The sequence below is a fragment of the Ursus maritimus genome, unplaced genomic scaffold, assembly GCF_017311325.1.
Source record: "Ursus maritimus isolate PB19 unplaced genomic scaffold, ASM1731132v1 scaffold_3, whole genome shotgun sequence".
NCBI lineage: Eukaryota > Metazoa > Chordata > Mammalia > Carnivora > Ursidae > Ursus > Ursus maritimus.
The window spans coordinates 74,546,708-74,561,613 of record NW_024425563.1 but is presented as its reverse complement, the minus strand read 5'-3'; the positions used below and the strand labels follow the sequence as shown (position 1 = coordinate 74,561,613).

General features: G+C 40.2%; 2 protein-coding genes across 2 annotated transcripts in view; one reads left to right on the top strand and one right to left on the bottom strand.

The window, feature by feature from the left end:
• Positions 1-6,431, top strand: part of GRM3 (glutamate metabotropic receptor 3) — a 91,254-nt gene extending 84,823 nt beyond the window's left edge. Inside the window, exon 5 of the mRNA XM_040644313.1 lies at positions 6,314-6,431. Within this exon, the coding sequence (XP_040500247.1) occupies positions 6,314-6,387 (74 nt within the window). The 3' untranslated portion in view covers positions 6,388-6,431. The remainder of the gene's footprint in view (positions 1-6,313) is intronic.
• A 4,202-nt stretch (positions 6,432-10,633) lies between these two features.
• ELAPOR2 (endosome-lysosome associated apoptosis and autophagy regulator family member 2) overlaps positions 10,634-14,906 on the bottom strand; it is a 71,639-nt gene continuing 67,366 nt past the window's right edge. The window contains exon 20 of the mRNA XM_008686189.2: positions 10,634-14,295. Coding sequence (XP_008684411.2) covers positions 14,236-14,295 — 60 coding nt within the window. The 3' untranslated portion in view covers positions 10,634-14,235. The remainder of the gene's footprint in view (positions 14,296-14,906) is intronic.

Sequence of the window (14,906 nt, the reverse complement as noted above, 5' to 3'; positions counted from 1 at the left end):
GCATAGGTGTGAATTTGTAATATGTATATAATCAAATACTGCCCGTACATTGACTTCAGATGGTCAATGCCTTAAAGCAAGCAAAGAGTCTAACATCAATTTATTCTGTACTATTTCTCCTTCCAAGTTCCTTTTCATTTTGTTTAAGTGAAATTCACTGAGAACATCCATAAATGGAAATATCTATATCCCTAGAATGGGAAAATGCCTATATATGGAAATTTTTTTTAATGTCTTCCCTACCTAGAGTAATGTCAGTGGCTTTGGAACAGGGACCCCTTAGTATGTAATTGTGATCATTTTGATGGATAATTTACTCCTTCATTCAAGAAGCTTTGGGGCTGAGGCTCAGCTCTAGGCACTGAGGATGTGGTAATGAATGAAACAGCCAAACAAAGAATACATAATCAATCAGGTGCTGCTAAGCGACATGGAGAAGATAATGTGAGGCAAGGACAAACAGGGCCGCCTGGGGACACAAGGTTCCTGTTTTTTATACAGTGGCCAAGGAAAGACTCTCTGATAAGGTGCCGTTTGACCAGAAGCACGAAGGAAAGGGAACAAGGGAGCCCTGTCCATGTCTGGGCAAATGCAAAGGTCCACAGCTGGAAGAACAGCAGAAAGGCCGAGAGGGAAATGACGAAGGATGAAAGTAAGAGGAGATGAGGACAGAGAGGGGCAGAACAGAAAGACCTTGGAAATCACTGTCAGAACTTTTCCTTTTTTCCTGAAAGAACGGGGAAACACGCTCCAAGGGTGTGGAATGACCTGATTTAAAAGCATCGCCCTCAGCACTCAGGCTGTGCGGGCAGGACAGAAGATGGAAGCTAGGGAAGTGTTCAGATGCTGCATGTAATCTGACGGTGAAGCTGACAAGATCAGCGGCACTAGAAGAGAGGACAAATGCCTGACATTAGTTTATTAGAGTTTAACACTTGTGGCCTGACTTTGATCCCTCCACAAAGCAACACATGCAGCTCTTAGGAGCTGTGTGAGCCTCAGGGTGAAGGAGCTTCTGATCCTTGCCTGAAAACACATTTGGGTAAGAAAGAGGAAAAACCAGAGATGTTGGGCAACTAACTAAGAGGAAACAAAAGAATGCAAAATAGAATAGCACAAAAAATTATTAAGTCCTTCCGTTTTCAAATTATTTATTGCACATCTACTTTCGTACACCTTGAGGGAGGGAGGAGAGAGTGACAGAACATGATTGGAAAGAAAGCATGACAGGGGTGGCTGGCTGGCTCAGCAGGTAGAGCACCTGACTCCTGATCTTGGGGTTGTGAGTTCGAACCCCATGCTGGGTGTGGAGCCTACTTAATAAATAAATAAAAATATTTTTAAAAAGGAAAGAAAGCATGACAGTATGTCGTGGCAACGGTGGACTAGGGTGTTTAGTTGGAGACCAAGTGGAATTTCTGCTGATAAGGTAATTAAGCTGTATTCTGGGTTTTAAAAAAGTATATGCCATATTTTTCCTTCTGTGAATCTTGTCTCACGATAAATAAGTCACCGAATGAAGAAGGCTTTGCGTTCATAAGCTCTAACTCCACATTTGGAAATTAAATCTTGGGTCTGTAGATTTTTTAACCCACATCGTCATGAATATGACTTCCTCTTAGATCTACTGTTAACAATTTAAGACCATTATCCGAAGAATCTAGCCTCCTTTCTTAATAACTTCCACTGTGAAATCAGACATAGCAAGGCTACCAAAACGATGGCTAGTAGTGTCATCATCTGCACAGACAACTTGTATTAATCAGCAGACGAACATCTGGAATGGGCCCTTGGGGCCCTAGTCCAAGTAAAATTAAGGTGATGAGTAAGAAAACAGGTTCAATAACAAAGCAGAAGGACAAAGCAACAAACAGTTTGTAGAAACCGAATTCCATGACCATAGCATTAAAATATCTAAACAAGCAGACATGCTGGGAAAAATTATTTGGGGTTACCAGGAGCAAGGAAACAGAACAGATGGGAACAAACTGGAATGTCTGTTCTGTTTAAATGTTTGTTTTACTTTTTTCCCCGAGTCTGCTATATTACACACAGTTAGAGTAACACACTGGTTCTCAGGAATCAAGTCTCAGCCACTAAATTGACTAACAGACTTGGCGTCCGTAAGAATCTATTAAATAAATATGTTTAGCATTGATTGAGGGCCCAGGTACCTGAAAAAATGGGGTCATTTCCTCCAAAGCCTGGCCAGCCTGTGCATTACGGGTGGAAGAGAAATGGATTTCACAGTGCGAGACAAAGCTGCCACTTGGCTGCATTGATTTCCAATGCCTCCCCAAAGGGTGTGAAGTCAAATCTGCCTTTTGATGGGTGTGAATCGCCCTTTTGTGATCAATAGTGGAACTTATTAGGTCCTTTTCCACTATCTTCGGTTTTCACTTTGCATCACACCACCTTAGCCTGGAGTGACTAACAGCAGCTGTTCACCACCCCCCACGCCCCTACCCCTGGCAGAGCCAAAAATAAGGCAGCATACCTCTTATATCTGACAGAAAGTATGATTATAGAAATCGGCTTAACCGCACTTAAGAAAATGGGCTAAACTTACACCATTAAAAACCTCATGAGAATTTCGTTAGAATAATAGCAAAAGCTCATCACAAACACACACATGGAAATTATAGTACTTTGCTCTCCCCCAGATTTCACTACCTTGGGGAATAACAGATGGGCGAAGATGGGAGGCATATGTAAAATATTTATGAAAGGCAAAGTAATTGAGATAGTAAACTCATAAAACAGTAATTTCCTCTACTATATTCAGCAGCACGTACAAAAATGAAGATATTTTTTACATAATAAAATAAAATGCACTGGCAGAAGCTACAGATGAAACACTAAAAGAGAAGCAGAAAAATACAAGTTACCGTTCCCTTCAATACACTTAAAAATGGCTGGGGAAGAAATAACTACAGAAAGAGTCTTACGGAGGGGGTTTGCTGTCATTATTCCTGGTAAAACAAAACAAAACAAAACCAACTTGAATTTGGATTATGCATATTGCCAAGGCCTGCCATTGCTGTGAATTTCTATCTTCCTTTCAAAGAGTATAGACGTTTTCTCATAGGGTGTTCCCTTCAATGTCCCTGTGACGCAAGTAGGTGAGTCAAAGTTCTACAGATTTCCATAACGGTACCTACGGGGGGGGGGGGGTCCAGGGGAACATGATTTGAGACTATAACTTAGGATTTTCCATGCAGCCACCTTTGTAGCCCCTGTCCTTCTTACCCACCTAGTCAAGATACACTCAATTGTTTAGAAATTAGAATGCGGTGAGCAAGAAAAATCATAAGATCACACTTAAGAACAGCATTCCACCAAGCTCCAAAATAGTGTGGTGAATATCACAATAGGTTTCTGATACGATCTTTCAAAGTGCCGGCAGGAAGGCTATTAGACTGATCCAAGATAGACACAGAGGGGCATGGGCGTACCAGTCCCTGGTTCTCCTAGACTCACCCCCATGACCTATCATTCCTCTTCAAGCTCTGAAAATGGAAAACTTGCACAGAAATCATAAAACTTGAGCCTGGAAAAGATGACGAGATTCGTCAGAATGTCAAAGGTCCCTGGCCTGCCACGGGATGTACAGAGCCTGAACCAATTCTCCCCACAGGGGCGGTTGACGGTCACTGTCACAGTGTGGCTGGAGATGCAAACAGGCCTACCTGTCCCAAAACAAGGCTGCCCGTATGTCTATTTCCTGGTCACTTCTTCATGTGAAAAGATTATTTTCTTCTCGAAACTTCCATTGGTTTCCCCTGTTCTTTGAAATGCAACCATTTATACAGTCATTCAGAGCATATTTATAGAGGCTCTATACCATGACCAGCAATTGGGATAAAATAATGAGAAAGAGCATATTTTCTAGTCAACAGTATTAATAGACATAAGACACTAACCAAAAAGAAAAAAATCAGTTTTCAAAATTAGGTAATGTGACAAGGAATAACCAGTTGGCTCTTTAAATTAGGTGGCCTGATGATAGCCTTTTTCAGGAGGTGATATTTCAGTTGTAGATGACAAGAAGAAGCCACACATGTGATGGAGAGAGGGAAGAACATTCCCGGCAGAAGCAGTGGCTACTGCCAAGGCCTGCTGTCGCTGAGATCCGCCATGCTTGAGGACAAACGCAAACAAAGTGGGGAAAAGAAACCGTGGAAAGAAATGAATGCAGAGAAACAGGCATGGTCTGAATCACCCCGGGGTGTGTAATCTGGAGGAAGGAGAGCACAAAGGAGGCCATTAGGGGAGCACAAGGAGGTGACTGACATTTCAACACACTGTCACTGCTGTACGGAGAATGCGTGGCAGGGGAGCAAGAGTGGAAACAGAGACACCAGCGGCACAACTGTCCTGGTAGCCAACAGCCACATGATGGTGGTGTGGCCCAAGGCGGTGGATGCACAGATGGTAGGCGGATGTGGAGAGGGGGCCACACGACTGGTTTGACTTGGGAGGAAGGACAAAGAAGGAAGGAAGTGTAACTGTTAGACTTCTAGCTTGGGTCACTGGCTGGACAGTGAGACCATTCGCTGAAGAAAAGACAACTAAATGGGGACAGGTTAGGGGATCAAGAGTTACTCTCTGGCTACTTCCTTATGAGATGTCTATTAAACATCCACATGGGGATGTCGAGTTGCTATATGGAACCAGAGAGAACGCCGGCAGACGCACATACTGAAGAGCCTAGCATGCCTCCCACGTTTCCACCCAACAGTGGTTGAACGTCACCTCACCTTGTTCTTTCTCTTGCCTTACCTAGCATTCATGAAGGTAGGGTTACATAAGTATGAAGAAATTTTACAAGGAATAAAGTAAATCCCTCACATTTGAAATTATTATCATTATCCCTTTCCATCCAGTATTTAACTGGCACAATGCTGTGTTCTAATGTCTTCACTATAGAAAGGTAGATTATGCCATATTTTCTCCCAACGTTGTACCTTGGGATCATATTGTAAAGAAAATTGAACCTGATCCTAAAAATGACCAAAGAAAAAATATCTCCAAGAGTTAGCATGTCACAGGACTCTGCTGTAACCTCACACAAACACAGAGACTTGTCATTATGGCTTTTCTTACACAGCTAGCCAGGTAATCAACGCAAAATGGAGAAGTTGTCGGTTCCCTAGTGATGAGCCTGCTGAAAGACTTCAGTGCCCCAAATATGTTGATTGAGCGTATCATCTCAAAGTTTATAATTAGTGTCTGCTCTGTGTTTAAAGAAAATCCTATGGAAAATGTCATTTTATGGGGCAAGAATATTTCCACTATCAGGCATGACTACTTCAGCAAGAAATGAGCTTATACGATTATTAACCAAGAGATATGCACTTAAAGAATGGGACAGCTGACCGGTCAGGGAGCCAAGAAAATCAGTTCCTTCTCAGCAAAGCATATCATCATGGACAGGCCAACGGATGCCACATAAACAGCTCTAAAAGGAAATGTAAGGCCATCCCTGATTCTCTTGGCTACATGGTTGTGAAGCCCATGGAGAAGGGGCTCCTTGTTTTGTTTTGGTTTTGTCCTCGTTCGTAAAAAGACAAAGCTGACTGTAGATTTCTCATAAAAACAAAACCTTTAAAGTAACAAGAAATATGAATTGCATCTAGGAAAACTAAATGCCATAAAAAGAACGAATATACATACCCATATTATACTCACACCCTGACACTGTCGTCACTATTCATTAGCAAGAGTCTCATCCCTTTGGAACATCTTCCCTTCTGAGAACTGTTAAGAAACTGAGTTCTCAGCACCCCAGCCCTTGCTAGAGTGTTCACAGAGGTTATCCACTTGAGCAATGAAAATGCATCAAACCATTCTGTAAGGCAGTGGAGTTCACAGATGACTCGTGAGACTACGTAAGAGGCATCCCTGCCCAGAAAGAACAAAAGTAATTGAGGTACTAAAAACCGTAATTAATTTAACAATCTTTAAGAAAATTGCAGTGAGCTTCAATTTTGCACATTCTGTTTTAACCAGTTTATAGCTTACCAAAGCTAATTTTAAACCCACAAGTGACACCTTTCAACAATGATGATGCTCATAAACTCTCTCCAAGAGGGATGACATGAGTGGAGTATGTGCCAGGATACAAACTAATTTTGAGCAGAACGTATTGAGAAAGTTGACCTACTATAGCATTAAGTCACTTAGCTTTTTCCAAAGCTAAATTAAAATGGATTTTGAACTTACTTTTCACTACTGTCTAGGATTATCCGTTCCATTACCTATGTGACTCACTTGACTAACACTGAATTTTCTGACCTGCTTTGTTTTCCAGCTTCTGCGAGCACCTACGTCCCAACGGTGTGCAATGGGCGGGAAGTTCTCGACTCCACCACCTCATCTCTGTGATTGTGAATTCCAGTTCAGTTCTCGTGTTTTTAGACTGTTAGACAAAGTGCTCGCGTGCAGCTCCAGACTATGGAAACAGAGCAAAAGAACCCTAGTACCTTTTTTTAGAAACAGTACGATAAATTATTTTTGAGGACTGTACAGTATATAGTGATGTGCTAGAACTTTTTAGGCTGATTTTAGCGCCCCTATTATTAACGATTCCCCGGAACATGGAAATAACCATTGTTTACAGAGCGGAGCATTGGTGACAGGGTCTGACAGGGTCAGTCTAAACAAAAATGGTGGCAATATTAGGTAACTTTTTTTCCTATGAAGTTTTTTGTAGGTCCTTGTTGTAACTAATTTAGGATGAGTTTCTATGTTGTATATTAAAGTTACATTATGTGTAACAGATTGTTTTTCTCAGCACAAAATAAAAAGCATCTGTATTAATGTAAAAATATTGAGAATAAAACCTTCGAGGTTTTCCAGCATGGTGGATAATGGCTTATTCTTTTTTAATCACTCCAAGTAATCTGAATATGTTGACTTTAGATTATTTCTACTTTTAATGTTGGATGTAATTGTCTACTGTGCTTCTCTTTACACCTACATACTCTCTGAACACAAGCTGTTACCTGCTACAGAGTTCCGAGCAAATCTGGACTTCACAAATCACAAAGATCAGAATTTGACTGACGATACCACGACTATCCGGCTGCGTCGGTGGCCAGATGACAATACACATATGAGTTTCTTTTAGCCACATCTATATGGCAGCCCAGAATTTGCCCAAATGGGCCTCTGATGCAGTAAGGAGATGGTTCTTGGAATGTAGACACTCTGGCCTGCCGGGGAAAGCGGGATAGCTCTCATTTTTAAAAGCATAAAGATGGAAAACTATTCTATTAGAAAATCACTCTCACCACTGAGAGCTAAATGGGGCAATAAAATGCAGAATATGCTATGTTCCAGTGCATTTCCAAAGTTCCAGTAACAATACTCAGGCACACAGTCTTGTCATTAAACCTGAATATTTTACTAAGCTCAATACGGAGTGAACAGGCAAAGTGAGGATAAGTAAACCTGGCTTATTCGTACCCACACTCCCCGACTTCCCTTTGTAAACCCTTCAGTCACAAATCTTTTATCGGTGTAGGAAAATTCACTAAGAACTCATCTTCCTGCCAGGTCCTGTGCCAGGTACCACGACTAGAGAACATATTCATTCCCTGTGGCTGATGTAACAGCTTACCACAAACAGGATCCCTTACAGCAACAGAAAAGTTATTCTCTTACAGTTCTGGAGACCAGAAGTCCGAAATCAGAGTGTTGGCAGCGCCATCCCCCACCAGAAGTTCTAGGGGAGAATCCGTCCCATGCCTCTTGTAGCTTCTTGGGGTTGTCAGCTTCCTTGGCTTGTGGTCCCATCACTCCAGTCTCTGGCTCCATCTTCACATCACCTGCTGCGTGTCTAGCTTCCCTTCTGTGTGTTTCTGATAACAATACTTGTTATTGGATTTAGGGCCCACCTGCATAGTCCAGGATCATCTCATCCCAAGAGCCTTAAATTAGTCACATCTGCAAAGGCCCTTTTTTTCCAAATAAAGTAACATTCCCAGGTTCCAGGGGTTAGGATGTAGACGTTCTTTGGAGGGGGGCACTCTTCAGCCCATGACAGAGAGATGATGCTACATAGTTCCTGCCTTTAAGGAGCATAAAGATAGGAAATGATTCTAATGAAAGAAAGGTGACTGAGGAAAACAGTGAGTGGAAGGAGGAGGAGACTCGAGGATAGGAAGGGCCCATGGGCTCAATAACCAGGGGCTGGTTTATTGGGACGTACCGATGCTATTTTAAAAATATCTAGAGATTGTAAGCAGGTGCACACAGCCAACAGGACTGGGCTTGAAGGACATACAGTGAGGAGTCAGATGTTTGAAATGCTCTCCTTCCTTCTGAATGCATTTGAATCAGCAACCTAACCAATCCAACCAGAAGTTACCAGATACACAACAGTGCAAACCAGCCCCCGAACTCATATTCAAAGAAGAACATGGATTTGGGGGAGTGGGTGGAAAGGACTGCATAGTAGATTCAAGGCAGAAGGCAGATAGCGGAAGAGCATCCTGCTGTGGCAGACGGTGGCAGGAGTGCTAGGTAAGTGCGCCCCAAACGAGCATCTGTTCAAGATAAAGGCTGAGGCAAAGCTAATGGAAGGGAGGATAAACGCAATCCGTTGATGGGATGTGACAGTCGGAGGAAGGCCGTATCAGATGGGTGGTTCAGAGACACAGCTGATGCCTAAAACAATCAAACTGACCATGGATCTTTTTAAACAAGGCAATGAGGCCGTGGGTGAATCTTGAGAATGTTGTATTTGAGAGCTGGGTTTTGATCTACAGGCCACTGGATCTTTCACACTCCACCTGCACACCGGAAACGCAATGACTGACAGTTCTTGTCATTTTCTCCTTCCTTGCCCTCAGCCTTGTTCCTACTTGAAAAAGCATTGCCTAACATGTGATCCCTAGAAATAATTTTTTGAAAAACATTCCAGTATGTATGGTAAACAGAAACTATAAAATCATTTTTAGGCCATTTCGAACAAATAGGTTTTGATTTTTTTTTTTAACTCTGGTAAGAACATTTCATCCTTCCAGAGTATAAAACTGATTGAGCCGATCCATCCTTGCAAAAACTTCCTGAATTTTAGGAACTGAAGCAGCATAATCTACCCTACCCATTAACATAGCAGAACCTAACGCTGTGGGTGATGATTGTTAGTATTCTGAGTGTTTACAGTTTCTGAAATGCTCTGGGTCCTCTCCAGTTTAAATATTAATAGATTCTCTTGCCCACTCAGATTCATCATGGTAATATGAAAAAGTCCCATTGTCAAGCTGTGGAGCAAGCTGGTTGGCAGATCACACAGGGGACAGAATAAGAGAAAAGCTGAGAAAGGAGGTAATTCAGACAGTGTGCCTTCACAATCCTCACCTCCACTTTCCCTAGGCTAGCCCCTGCTTTCCTCACCTAGCCATCTTGATAGCTTTGGGCCCCAGAGCTCTTCAGTGCAAGCCTGGAGAAGCCAAGAAAAGTGAGGTGCCAGGAAGATGGAACACCAGTGTGGGTTCTAACCTCCATAGCTCTAACAACAAAGGCCCAAACTTGCGAAGGCGGCAATGATCACTCCTGCCTTGTGACACAAAGTTGAGGTTTACAGAACTCCCACTGGTTTAACCCTTTTATTTAACCCAACCAGTAGTAATCTGAAAGCAGCCATCTGAGATAAAGGAAATAATGCCCTGCTCTATGCCAAATCTACCAATACCCACAAGCTATTTTACACAGAGTTCTTCTTCTAAGTCTCATTAATAAGACGAGGAAAATTTCAACAAATTAAAAGCCTAGCTAGGACATTTTATTCAAGGAAATTGGAGGTCCATTTCTCAAGCCACCAAACATTAAAGGAATCCTAACTGTCTTTTGTACCCAGTAGATCTCAAAATAGGATTTGGTAAATGTGTGTGGATGGAAGTGTGTGCTGCCTGGACACAGGCAAATGGATCAGGTGACCCTCTCCAGGGCTGGGACTCAAGAATCCCTGCTGAAACTACTCTTATACATCAACAGCCCCTACTTGGGGATACTAGGGTTACTTTAAATGGATCTGTATATAAGAATGAATATTACCTCCAAATCCATTTACCTTAGCAAGAAGTATTACACAAATCCCAACAAAAAAGGTGTTTAAATCAATCTTGCTGGTTGAATTCGAACCTATTCACATATTTTAGTTTTATCATTTGCTAATCAATATCCAGAATTGAGTCCCAAACTACAAGAGGAACGTAGAAGAGTATCTGGCTTTGCCTATGTGTAGGTGATGAAATCAAGGGAGGGTGATGATTTAGTTCCTTCCTGAACATCTGTAGAGACTTGAGACTTGAGACTTGAGAAACTCTTGAGGTGGTAAGCACCTAACGGGCCAAGAATCTATATGCAGATTCTTCTGAATAGTTTTGCTTGTGGGTGGCAGTGATTAAAACTAGTGGTCAGCAAACCACAGCTCCCAAGCTAAATCTAGTCCAGCACCTGTTTTTTGTAAGGCCTGTGAGCCAAGAATGTTTCTACATTTTTACATGGTTGAGAAAAGAACCAAAGAAGAATATGTCATGACAAGTGAAATTTAAATGACACTCAAATTTTCATGTGTATAAATAAAGTTTTATTGGCATGCAGCCACGCCCATTTGTTTACATATTGTCTGTGGCTGCTTTCATGCTACAGAGTTACAACAGAGACCACATGTCCTGCAAGGCTGAAAATATTTACTACCTGATTCTTTACAGCAAAAGTTTGCTGGTCTCTGATCTAGACAACTGCAATAGTACTATCAGTTGTGATGGTAACATCAATATCCACTGTGATCATGTTTTCAATTATTTGTCCCTATCTTCAAGTTTTACTTCCTTCATTTATGATCCTAAAATGAACTCATCTGAAAATGTTAAGCTAAAAGAAATAAAATCTAGCAAGAGTGCTATCTCTGGCCAGTCAATGTGAGGATGAAATCCATTTTAGCATCCAATGAATGCATCAGGTGTTGGGTTTTTGTTGTTGTTGTTGTTGTTGAAGTTTACTCACCTTGGGACCTTTTCTTTAGGGCAACCTGAATTTAGGAATTGGTCCTGTAAATCTGAGATAATATCCACAGTTATGATAAAAGAGATATGAGGATATTTTAATTTGTCTCAAGAGGAAGACCTACTCTACATATCTCCTGTGTAAAAAGGAAATGTGAGCAATACACTGACTTTAAACTTGCCAGTGAAGTCATCTTTCCCACCCCAACTTCCAGGAAATTTACTTTCATGAGGAAGAGAGAAATGATTTGCACAATAGCCTTCCATTAGGAATGACCATGAGCCACAGAAAGTAGTTCTACTGACAGATGTCAAATGACAGTTGACCCAATTGATCTTGAAGAATGACAGTCAATCATGACCCATCACCTGGGAACCTGGAGACTCCAGTTCATAAATGACTGGACCCAAACAATTCTTCCATATAACCATTTAAACCATCTTCTCTCCTTGGGAAGAAAATAATCACAAAACTCTATACAAAAATACTATGAAACATTTTTAATCCTGGAAAGGACTTGATTTACTAGTAACCAAAAAGGGGAAAAGTCAACAAGAATAAAATTCAGTCTTTTAAATCAAGTGGACACATTTCAAATTGCTCAACGTTGTTAAATGGCATGATGTAATTTATCCATAGAAGACATGGTCTCATCCAGTGGAAAACCAATTTAAATATATTTTGACAGAGGACTAGGAGACATTATAGGCAACAATGGACTTAATGTAGTATTTAAGGCTTCAAAACCTGTGCTTTTTAGAAAAATAACCTATAACTTTTTCTTCTACCATTTATGAGGGGAAAGAAACAACAAATGTCTATTAAAAGTCACAGAAACATGATTAATTTGTTTATGCCTTTCAACATTCCACTAAGCTCTGCAAAGGCAAGACATAAAATTACATTGAATTTTATAGCCAAGATTGGTCTGAATATTTTCCTCATGATATTCTTTCTGTCATACTTCTTCAGCGCTTGGAATAAAATGACAAATCACTGGGACCCAAAGGGGAAAGGCAGCTCCTTTCCAAAGATGAGACTGAGCTGACAAAATCTATTTTATATCTAAAATTAGAAATAAAATAAATTCTTCAATACCAACTACATTTTCAGAGACTTCATTAAAATTTAAGGCATTTTTTTTTGACATGTCAAAGATTTTAGTCCAATGACAGGAGAAGAAAGAAGCTACCTGGGAGCAAATCCCAATTATCTCTATGGCTTGGTACATACACGTGGAGCACAGCCGAAGATGAAGAGAGGTGACAGGTGACTATGCGGAACCTTCTGACTCGGTCCAGCCTGGACACCTTTGCCAGGACTCCTCTGAAAAGGTGCAACTCCAATGTACTGTCATTCTTCTGTTTAAATTTTGATCAAGATGGGGGGAAGGCTCATCAGCACAGTTACCAGGGTAAATGTGAGCAATGTTAAAATAATTTCTTGTAATAATTTCTTATTAAAACACGATTTAAGAAATTGAACGTGAAAAAGCTTGATGCTAAGTGACGCCCTCCCTGAATTTCACAACAAACAATAAAATCATGGCAACCTCACCTATACTCACGAATCCCACAGCAAAGATGAACACAAAATGAACATTCATTCAACAACAGAATGGTTCAACGTTTTACCCACCAGAGGAATAACTGCAATTATTTATTTTTTTCCCACTTTCCACAAAAATAAAGACATTACCTGCTGACTCAAAAGTTACAAGTCATACTTCATTGAAAGACTTGGGGCAAAACTTTCAACAAACCCTGCCCCTATGGCCTGCCTCTCAGGCAATCACCAGTCTTTTTTAAAAAAAACCTAGATTAAGATCTACAAAGATTACTGTTTATTGAAAACAAACCAGAGCACCTTAGATCATCAATGGTCAGTAAACTTCCCTCTTTCCCAGTTCTGAAACAATAAAGGTTTACACAAAATTAGTTAGATTCAACTCCATTCAAACTTCTTTCAACAGATAATTATTCAAGTCGTGCTGATTCTAGTAACCCATCCGTCAGAGGAAGTTCACAATTACCTGGATCACTTTTGAATAAGAACAACACGTATTTCCTAACTACTTATGGTACAACCACATTCTTATTATGAATACAATTATATGCAATTTCCCAAAATTGAATTCCTGCCTTATTTACGGAAAAAGAAAAACTTCTATGGAAGTCATAACCCTCAATGTCTTAGAAGAAAAATAACCATATAACTTTGATGCTTGATATAGGGCCAGTGTCCCACTGCCATTTTCTGCGAACCATGAAATTATCTCAATACCTTCGCACGGTTATGTGTACTTATACACAAGCCATCCCATTTTCTTCTTCATGATTTTGCATGTGATTTGATAAACAAGCTTTCTCACTCATTTGAAATTATACTTCAAGCATTACATAAATGGTCTTAAGCCATTTGATTTCCACAATGCCGTCAGCTTGTTTGTTTTAAATGGAAAGTCAGGCTTCTCTTTGCCTTTTTTTTTTTTTTTTAATATTCCTTCAACTCTTTCAGTCAAGCCCTTCTTACCAGTTCCAACAAGGATGAAATTTCAAAGGCGAATGTAAGTTTAGATAACCCAAGCACATGTTTACATTTTTATTCTTCCTAAAAAGTTACTGCTTACTTAGGCTTCTGAAATCAAGAAAGACTGTATGGAAAAATGAAAAATTTATTGTCTTTCTTTGTTCACCATTTTTTAATAGAAAAGATGTTTTAAGGTCTGTCAGGAAAATAAATAATGGGAAAAAATTATGTCTTAAAACTTTTCAAATCTCCCCCCAAACTATAAACAAAGAAAAGACATAAATAGAATCACAATGCATATGCTCACATCTGCCCTCCAAAGCACACTTTTTATGTAGAAGTTATAAAGAATAAAAGTTACCCATTACTTATATGGCATGCATCAGCAGTGCACTGGTGGGCTTAACCTTGGTTTTCAGTTATGTCTATTTACAGATAAATCTCTTCCTGAGTTGAGCTTCATCTTCAGTTGAGACCCAAGCCATTTGCTTTCCTATTTTTGGCAAAATAATTGACCATGTGATAAGGCAATCAAACATTTCAACCTCCTTCCCTTTTCAGCGGCATGGCCCTCCTCTGTGAGATCACCAATGTGCCGGATACGAAGACAGGATCTAAACTACGGTCCTGCAGAACTAGAGATCAGGTTTCTTTATTCATTAGTCTGAAGGCTATAGCACTGTCTTTTCATATATTTGGGGATCTTGAGGATTTCAGTTGAACAGATTCAAAATGGTCTTCTTTTTCCTATGAAGAAAAAAATATTGAAACAAAATCAACTCATTCAAATTCCACTAAGATTTTTAGGATCTTACGGGTCCAGAAGGAAAGTTCTGGAAATCATTTTAATCTACCTGCCAGTTGTGGTTAGGATTTTACATTTAAAGGAGAGTGGCAGATATAAAACACATAGCATGCCTGCCCTGAAGGATGTTTTTGACGTCCAAGAGATAAGACAGATAATCCAAAATAGAAGCAAACACATGATCGCAATAGATACCAAAAAATACAGCTTCACAAAAAATATTTTTGTGAAGCAACCACTGAGACCTGACCCCTCCTAAGGGGATATCTGACCTGGGTGCTGAAACAAATGACCTTGCCGTATGAATTTTGGACAAAAGAAGATTGACAGAAGCTACATATTCGCAAGATAACATCGGATACATACTAAGAAGGAGGACAGCAGAAATAAATAAGGAGAAGTAAGACATAAGATCATTTGGGTTCGCAAACATATTTTAGGAAAATATTTTGGGTATATACCTTCTAAAGATACTAAAAACAAGTCATCTTGGATAATAAATCAAAATTTTAACTCAGATACAGCATTGCTGGCTTTGGTACATATTACATTC